The 10,380-nt window shown below is 37.4% G+C and overlaps 1 protein-coding gene across 1 annotated transcript; it reads left to right on the top strand.

Moving 5' to 3' along the window:
• The first annotated feature begins 3,744 nt into the window (after positions 1-3,744).
• On the top strand, positions 3,745-4,665 carry LOC101663903 (olfactory receptor 2W3-like). The gene has a single exon (XM_004717417.1). It carries the CDS (start codon positions 3,745-3,747, stop codon positions 4,663-4,665), a length of 921 nt encoding a protein of 306 aa, XP_004717474.1.
• Positions 4,666-10,380: the final 5,715 nt, after the last annotated feature.

Raw genomic sequence — 10,380 nt, forward strand, 5'->3', positions numbered from 1 at the left:
GTTTAGAAACTTGGCTTGAGAATCACACAGATCACAGTCTGATTCCCATTTCCACAACTGCCCATGGTTGTGTGTTCTTTAGTAAGCTTTTTTTTTTTTAATCGTTTTATTGGGGGCTCATACAGCACTTATCACAATCCATACATACATCAATGTGTAAAGCAAATTTTTGCATTTGTTGCCCTCATCATTCTCAAAACATTTGCTTTCTACTTGAGCCCTTGATACCAGCTCCTCATTTGCCCCCCACCCTCCCTGCTCCCCAGTCCCTCATGAACCCTTGATAATTTATAAAGTATTATTATTTTGTCATATCTTACACTGTCCGATGTCTCCCTTTACCCACTTTTCTGTTGTCCATCACCCAGGCAGGAGATTATATGTAGATCCTTGTAATCAGTTCCCCCTTTCTACCCGACCTTCCCTCCATCCTCCCGGTATCACCACTCTCACCACTGGTCCTGAAGGGATCATCTGTCCTGGATTTCCTGTTTTTCCAGTTCCTATCTGTACCAGTGTACATCCTCTGGTCTAGCCGATTTGTAAGGTAGAATTGGGATCATGACAGTGGGGGGGAGGAAGCATTTAAGAACTAGAGGAAACTTATATGTTTCATCGTTGCTACATTGCACCTTCACTGGCTCGTCTCCTCCCTGCAACCTTTCTGTAAGGGGATGTCCAGTTGCCTACACATGGGCTTTGGGTCTCCACTCTGCAGCACCCCTCATTTATAATGATATGGTTTTTTTGGCCTTTTATGCCTGATACCTGATCCCCTCGACACCTCGTGGTCACACAGGCTGGTGTGCCTCTTCCATGTGGGCTTTGTTTCTTCTGAGCTAGATGGCTGCTTGTTTATCTTCAAGCCTTTAAGATCCCTACACTTTATTTTTTGATAGTCGGACACCATCAGCTTTCTTCACTACATTTGCTTATGCACACATTTGTCTTCAGTGATCATTGTCGGGAAGGTGTGCATCACGGAATACCAATTTAATAGAGCAAAGTATTCTTGCATTGAGTAAGTACTTGAGTGGAGTCCAATGTCCATCTGCTGCCTTAATACTAAACCTATAAATATATACACATAGATCTATTACCCCACCATCCTATATAAATATATTTACATATGTACATGCCTGTATTTAGACCTCTATAAATGCCCTTTGCCTCCTAGTTCTTTCCTCTATTTCCTTTTACTTTCCTCTTGTCCCACTATCGTGCTCAGCCTTCATTTGGGTTTCAGCAATTTCTGTCGGTTACATTGCCCTTGCTGAGTCCTTACCAGTGATAAGCTTTTTAATGCTAAGATACCTCAAATTCAGTGTGAGGATCATATAATCAGCCCACAAAAACATTCAGCACTGTGCCTGAATTTTAAGGGAATGAGATTGATAATCATTATACATTTAGTTTTATGTTTTTTTTATTAATGTTTGTGTCTTTCACAGACTGAAATCATTGAGGTCTGTTGCTACCTCTTTTAGCAATCATTACATCTCCAGCCACTTCACCAGGTTTTCTAGGCTGTAATCTTTATGGAAACAGATCACCAGGCCTTTCTTCCGTGGTGCTGCTGGGTATAATAATAGTTTGATAAGTACTTATTGAATATGGAAATAGCTTAATAGAAAACTTTGCAGTAAATATTATTTAAAGGATGGACAAGTCAAAGATGATAATCTTCTCAGCTCTGACATAAAGTTGTACCAACATATATCTGCAGAGCCCTTTTTAAATCACACTATTACTTCTAGTGAAAGGGTGTATGCTTAGGTCAGTTTTTCAGCTGTAATTCATTTACACTGTGATTCATTTACACTAAAAGTTCCTTGTCTTTGTTCATAATGCGGCTAACATTTATACTCAAAAATAGCACCGGAAATGGGCTCCTCTTGGTCTTTCCTGTTTGTAATTTCTCAATGTCATCGAGTTAATTCAATTTATAGTGACCCTATAGGACAGAGTACAACTGCCCTTTGAGTTTCTGAGGCTGTAAATCTTTACACGAATAGAAAGCCTTATCTCTCTTCTGCAGAGTGGTTGGTGGTTTAGAACTGCTGAAGTTGTATTAGCATTCCCATTCATAATCCACTACCCACCAGGGTTCCTCTGTTTGTAATAGTATAATCTAATATCTGAAGCATGGCTTACGTTGTTCAAGGCACTTTTACAAATATATATACATGGTGTGTAAAGACATTTATATGAGATGCTGGTGTAGAGATAGAGAAGTACTCCTACGCCCTCACCTTGCTCTCTTGGATCTCAGTTTTACATGTGATGGCTTGGAAGATCGCTATAGCAAGAACTAGAAACTATAACTTTACAGTTACCTTGTGGAGCCATTGAGTTCTTTATGGATCTGGGCAGAGGCTGTAAATTCACAACATCCCTGATAGGTGATGAAGTTGTTATTTCACAAGATTACTAAAGCTTGTATTGTTGTTCCTATGTGCCAGGGGAATCCTGGATGCCTGATGTAATAGAACAAGCATGTCCCCGTCCCATGCTTTCTCATGATCCTTGAGATGGTGAAGCACATTAGTGTGGCTATTATATCAAGGGATCACACTGAGTCTCCCTTATTTTCATGGACCACTCTACTGTACCAAACAAGGGCTTTACTTCTCTAATTATACAATGTGATCAAGAGAGCATTTGATTGCAGGACATATGAAGGAATTTCGAGATTCTCCTTCAGCAGATAAAGTCATTTATAAAGTTTTTATAAAGTCTACATTTTTATGACTTTAATCCATCTATTTGAAATATGAAAGTTAATGTTTTCATACTGTAAAATGATTCTTTCTTGGGGGGTATATATTTAAAAGCAACATAATGATATTCTATCAATGTATCAGAGTTTTAGTCAAACTTTTTTTTGGTATTACATTATTTTTGAAATTTGGTGTGAACTATATGTGTGCCTCACATGAATACTATTCATCAAAAGAATACATTGTTGGAATATAACATTCATTAAAACTTCTTTACATAATTGTGTCTTTTATAACACTGCAATTTTATTAAATGTGTTTGTACTCAGGGAAACTGTTTACTTATTAAATAAATTTGTTTGTGGGCAGAGAAACTAAGAATTTAATGTGAAGAATAAGGTAGAACTAGGCATTTCACCCACAAAAATTCTATTTAATCAATGAATGCACATTGAAAAGACATTTAAAATGCTGGAACTATCTTTACTCACCAGCTATAAGGAAGTGTTTGCACATATGGTGGTACTGCTATAGGAATGCTATTCAGACATCAACGATTTTTTGACAGAATTTTTAAGCCAAGGCAACTTCTCACAATGCAATATTGAGTGAAAGGAACTTTAGAATATAATCTTTTAAACATATGATAGAGATGGCATTAAATTATACATGTGCACAGGAAAAGTGACTACAAATAAACAATATAAAGCAGTGCTTGTTTGAGGTGTGGGTGATCTCTATATGCTTCTTTATATGTCTGTGTTTTCCAAATATTCTACAATGATCTGTAAGTCTTTGGTATTAAAAAATATATGTACACGAAGGAAGCTACTAAAACGAAATATTCTTCCAAAATATATTACCAATAGCTCCTACAGCATGTTGAGACTTTCTATAATTATTTTGCATGATACTTTGATATTGCCCTTGTCTCCCTGATGAATCCTTAGCCTTCTTCATTAAGAGCATGCACTGTTCCTCTCTGCTTCCCTGCAGGCCTGTACCATAGTGATCCTCCACCGTCATGAACAACCAGAGCTGCCAGGAACGGTTCATCTTGGTGGGTTTCTCCGACCGACCCAGTCTAGAGCAGATCCTCTTTGTGTTTGTCCTCATCTTCTACCTTGTGACCTTAGTGGGCAACATCATCATTATCTTGGTCTCCCGCCTGGACCCCAGCCTCCACACACCCATGTACTTCTTCCTTACGAACCTGTCCTTCCTAGATCTCTGCTTCACCACCAGTTCCATCCCGCAGCTCCTTTTCAACTTGAGCGGCCCCAACAAGACCATCAGCTATGCAGGTTGTGCCATCCAACTCTTCATGTTCTTGGGGCTGGGTGGCACCGAATGCGTCCTCTTGGCAGTCATGGCTTATGATCGCTTCACTGCAATCTGCAAGCCCCTTCACTATTCTGTCCTAATGCATCCTCAGCTCTGCTGGACTTTGGTGTCTGTGGCTTGGGGGGTTGGGCTGCTCAACTCCCTGGTTATGTCTCCAGTGACCATGAAGCTACCACGTTGTGGAAGATGTAGGGTGAAACATTTTCTGTGTGAGATGCCGGCTCTGATCAAAATAGCCTGTGTAGACACTGTTGCTGTGGAGAGCACAGTTTTCATCTTATCAGTACTGATTGTCCTGGTGCCCTTGTCTCTAATTCTCATCTCTTATAGCTACATTGCCCTTGCTGTACTGAGAATCAAGTCAGCCGCAGGAAGAAGGAAGGCTTTCAACACATGTGGGTCCCATCTCACTGTAGTCTCCTTGTTTTATGGGAATATTATCTATATGTATATGCAACCAGGTAATAATTCTTCTCAGGACCAGGGCAAATTCCTAACCCTCTTCTATAACCTGGTGACCCCCATGTTGAACCCTATTATTTACACACTGAGAAACAAAGATGTGAAAGGTGCGCTGAAGAGGCTTATGTTTAAAAAATAAGGTGACAGGAATGAGGCTTAGAAAAATATAGTAGAAAGCCCCAAATCTGATGCAAATGATTAGCCTGATTATAACTAAAATTTAATTTACATACTATCTAGTGGTTGTCATGTCAAAATATCTTTTCTCCCCTTTTTCAGTTTGAAAAATTCAACAAGAACATGAACAGATACTCTAAAGCTGTGGATCAATTAACATATGTTATGACTTAATAAAATCATATTATCACTTCTTTTCTATTGATATTTTATATAGTTGACATTTTATCTTTTAATTGAGCCAATGAAGTGTCAAGATAGATAGATAGATAGATAGATAGATAGATAGATAGATAGATAGATAGATAGATAGATAGATAGACAGATATTGTAATTACTTTTATAATATCATATTAACTATTTCAGCTCAAATATTGTTTCACTGGTCAGTTACACTTGAATTATCTGAAGAAAAAAATTAATAGAACCCCAGATACCAACTGCAAATATTCTGAAGTTTAATAAATCTGGGGATAAAAAAGCTCCTGTGTGATTTTGACATATAGTAAAGTTTGGAAGAAAATAAATTATTCATTTAAGGTCCTTTCCTTTTACAGATCAGGAAACTGAGGTGCAGTGAAACATATTTATCATGAGACAAATCTAAAATAGTAGAGCCCATAATTAGTCTTTGGATGTATCACAATGAGTATGAATGTTTTCACTTTTTACACACAAATTTTATTTAAGGGATTATTAGAACAATAAACACAAAGTGAGTACAGAGGCCATGTTTATGTAAGTATAGATACATAAGCATTTGTACACACAACATGAGAGCAATTGTGCCAAATTTCATGTAATCAATTTTCCAGATTATATGAAAGAATTGGGATTTATTCTATGTTTTCCTGGTGGAGAAGAAAAGTAAATACATACCAGTGGATCCCCACACGATTGTGCATCTCACAGAAAAGGCCTCATCCTAGTGATCCTTTTGAAAAAACTTTTTTTTAATTCAAGAAAATATTATTGAAGATAAATTTGACAAAAATGAAAAAAAGAGTTAACTAAATAATTTTAGTATGTTCTAGTCTCCAAATTGGAGTAGAAAAGTACTATGGCTATTTAAGAGAATGATGAAAGAGGATTTTCCAAGAGTAAAACTGAGTGCCACCCCCTCCCCTCTCCCCACCTCCCTATAAGCAATAGCCTTATTGACACTCGACTCAGCACCAACTCATGGAGATCCCATGTATTAGTGTTCTTGGTACACAGAAGCAGACCACCAGACCCTCCTGTAGCACCACTGGGTGGACTCAAACCACCAGTCTTTAGGTTAGTGGTTGAGTACAAACCATTTGCACCAACTAGGGTTGTCGTAACAATGAAAGAGCACTTACTTTTTTTTTAGTGTGAAGGGTGATCCCATCTGTGGAATACTTCCCTTTCCTCTGGATGGTCGCTTGCATCATAGCAACAATTTTCATGGAGTCCATTTCCTCACCTCCATAAATGACCTCCAAATCCAAGAGCCTGCTGAAAATTGATTCTAAATACTATAAAATCTCACTAATGTCTCCTCAACTTTACTTACATTATTATTAAACCTGGTATGGGTACCTATGCAACTATTATTTCATCAAATTATCTATGTAGTGGGCAAATTTAACTTAAAGAAATTAGGTTCATCCCCCCACAGAAGGGTGACAAGGAAGGGACAATTCAACAGGAGTACAGTATAGCACCAGTGAAACACACATCATTCTTCTAATTCCTGAATGCTTCCCCCCCCAACCCCACCCCTACCATGACCCAGTTCTACCTTCCAAACGTGGCTACACCAGAGTACACATATTGGTACAGATAGAACTCTCAAAGTGGGAGTAGCAATATCATGAGCACAGGGTGATGGTGGTGGGAAGGGGAGAAAGGAGGAACCCATCACAAGGTTGGATATATATACACCCCCTCCTGGTGTAGGAGGCCTGGTATGGTTTAGTCAAGGGCAATGTAACCAAGAGGAATTACTGAAACGCAAACAAAGGCTGAACATGATAGCGAGACAGGAGGAAACTAAAAGGAAACAGAGGAAAGAACTAGGAGGCAAAGGGCATTTATACAGGTCTAATACAGGCATATACATATGTAAATATATTTATATATGATGATGGGGAAATAGATCTATTTACATATATTTATAGATTTAGTATTAAGGTAGCAGATGAATATTGGGCCTCTACTCAAATACTCTCTCAATGCAAGAACACTTAGTTTTATTAACCTGGCATTCCTTGATGCTCACCTTCCTGACAAGATCACTGAAGACAAAATGGGTACATAAGCAAATGTGGTGAAAAAAGTTGATAGTGCCCAGCTATCAAAAGATATAGTGTCTGGGGTATTAAAGGCTTGAAGATAAACAAGCGGCCATCTAGCTGAGAAGCAACAAAGCCCACATGGAAGAAGTACACGAGCTTGTGTGATCATGAGGCATTGATAGAATCAGGTATCAGGCATCAAAAAGCAAAAACTCATATCATTGAGAATTAGGGGGAGTACTGAGTGGAGACCCAAAGCCCATCTGTAGCCAACTGGACATCCACTAACAGAAGGGTCACAGGGAGGAGACGAGCCAGTTAGGGTAAAATGTAGCAATGATGAAACTACAACTTTCCTCTAGTTCTTTAATGCTTCTTCCTTCCCCTCACTATCATGATCCCAATTCTACCTTACAAATCTGGCTAGACCAGAGGATGTACACTGGTACAGGTAAGAGCTGGAAACACAGGAAATCCAGGACAGATAAATCCCTCAGGACCAATAATGAGAGTGGCGATACCAGGAGGGCAAGGGCAAGGTGGGGGGAGAAAGGGGGAACTGATCACAAGGATCTACATGTAACCCCCTCCCTGGGGGATGAACAACAGAAAAGTGGGTGAAGGGAGACATCAGTCAATATAAGACATGAAAAAATAATAACAATTTATAAATTATCAAGGGTTCGTGAGGGAGGGGAAAATTGAGGAGCTGATACTAAGGGCTCAAAGTAGAGGAGAAAATGCTTTGAAAATTATGATGGCAACAAATATACAAATGTGCTTGACGCAATGGATGGATGTATGGATTATGATAAGAGTTGTATGAGTCCCCAATAAAATGATTTTTTTAAATAGACCCCCTTCCAGGAGGACAAATACCAGAAATGTGGTTGAAGGGAGACAATGAAATAACAATAATAATATATAATTGATCAAGGATTCACAGGGTGGGAGGGTGGGGAGGGAGGGGAAAAGCTATTAGCAAGGCCTCAAGTAGAAAGAAAATGTTTTGGAAATGTTAATGGCAACATATGGACGAGTGTGCTTAATACAATTGAATGATGGATTGTTATGACTTGTAAGAGCCCCAATAAAATGATTAATGAAAAATATAAAATAATCCTTTCATTAAGTAGAAGAAATATTTGAAGACTCAAGATATTAGAAGTATGCTGGACTCATATTTCTACCTTCATTTGAAATCCTCTACAATAAAAACTATTCAATCCCTTATTCTCATATTAACTATTTCAACTGAGTTTAATTCCTTCTTTATTTCATTTAAATTTAATGCTGCCAGTTTTATTTTCTTAAAACATGAATAATTATATAAGCCTTCGACTCAAAATATTCCTAGTGTCTCCTTGTCTTTACCCAAATAACTATTTAAAACCTGGCATTCATGCCTATGTAAAAAACAATTCACTTATTTCCTAATCTATTTATAGCTATGCTTCACCTTTCCTTTCTAATGCTATTTATTTAATTTCTTCTTTATCTCTCTGTCCCTCTTTATTTCCTCCCTTTCCTTTCACTTGGTTAGTCTTGCCAGAGATTTCTTTATTTTATAAGAATGTTCAGATATAAGATTTGTCGGTTTTTCATATTTTCTGTCACACCTATTAAAATTGGAATATTAAAGGATTCTATGAACAAAAACAATTGAATGATGCAGGAAGCACAAAAAGAAGATAGAAAGAATACACAGTCACTGTTTAAAAAAGAACTGGTCTACATTCAGCCATTTGGGCATGTAGCATATGATTAAGAACAGCTGGTAGGGGTAGTGAATAAAAACTGTCAAGCCACATTGAAGGCATTAGTAAAAATCAAGGCGCCAAGAAATTGCATAATGCCAGCTGAAATGCTTCAAGAAACAGATGCACTTACTCATGCTTGTCAATAAATTTGAAAGACAATTATATGGCCAGCAAAATGCAGATATCCAATATCATACCCATTTCAAAGAAAGGCAATCAAGTGATAGGGGAAATTATCGAACAATATCATTAATATTACATGATTACAAAATTTGACTGAGGATAATTCACAAATAACTACACTGTACATCAACTGGGAACTACTAGAGGTTCAAGCTGGATTTAGATGTGTGGTAGAAGGAATGCCATTGCTGAGGTCAGAGGGATCTTGGCTTCAAACAGAGAATATCATCAGAAAGATATTTACCTGTGTTTAACTGACTATATAAAGGTATTTGACTGTATGGATCATAACAAATTATAAATTGGAATTACAAAGAATGTCTTGGTTAATCACATCATGTGGGATGATTACATGATAGTATAACTGCCAAATTATATCATTACACACTTGCCAAAAAACTGTGAATCATAGCCTAACCAAACTGATGCATTTTATGGGAACACAGTTCAATTTATGACAAATGGGGATTTCAGAACACTTAATTGTGCTCATGTAGAAACTTTACATATATCAAGAAACAATCGCTCAGATAGCACCAAAGTTTACTTCATGGTTTCAAACTGGAAAAAGCACATAGCAGATTTGTATATTTTCTTAATATGTATTCAATTTCTATGCTGAACAGATAGTCTGAGAAGGTTGGTGGTATGAATATGAACAGGGCATCAGAATTAGAACTTGTGATAATTAGATAAAACAACTTTGCTTGCCAAAAATGAAACATTTAATGAAGAAGTTATAGTTGCACCTGAACATGAAGAAAATGAAAATCCTTATAACTTGAAACATAAAAAACATTATGACAGATAGTGAAGAAATTGAAGTCATCAGGGTTTATTTTTTATTCAATCAAGTTAATGCACATGAAAGCACTTGTGAAGACATAAAATTATGCATTGCATTGGACAAATGTGTATCAAAAGACCTCTTCAAAAATCTTAAAAAGCAAACGTACTACTGTGTGCTTGACCCAAGCCATAATGTTTCAATCACTTCATATACATGAGAGGACTTGACAATGAAAGTTCAAAGAACTGAGGATTTTGAATTGTGGTAACGGCAAAAAATATTGAATATACCATGGACTTCCTGCAGAACAAAGCTGTCTTGAAGAATGTACAGCCAGAATGCTCCTTAGAAGCAAAGCTGACACTTAACTTTGGACATGTCATCAAGAGGGATAAATTACTGGAAATACATCGTGACTGGCAAAGTTGAGGGTCGGGGAAAGAAAAAAAAAAGGACCCTCAATGAGATGATTGACAGGCTACAACAATGGGCTCAAAGATAGCAACAGCTGTGAGACTGGCATAGCATCAGGTGTTTCCTTGTGTTCTACCCAGCACTGCTGTAACTTGGAGCTGAGTAGATGACACCTAACAACATTATATGTTTGTTTCGTCGCTTTTTCATGATTTTTTGCTCTTTACTTTCCTTATTTCTATTTTTTGGATTTTTATTCTTATTTTCCA

This window comes from Echinops telfairi, unplaced genomic scaffold (genome assembly GCF_000313985.2).
Source record: "Echinops telfairi isolate 266 unplaced genomic scaffold, ASM31398v2 ScPeMD7_7441;HRSCAF=8479, whole genome shotgun sequence".
Lineage (NCBI taxonomy): Eukaryota > Metazoa > Chordata > Mammalia > Afrosoricida > Tenrecidae > Echinops > Echinops telfairi.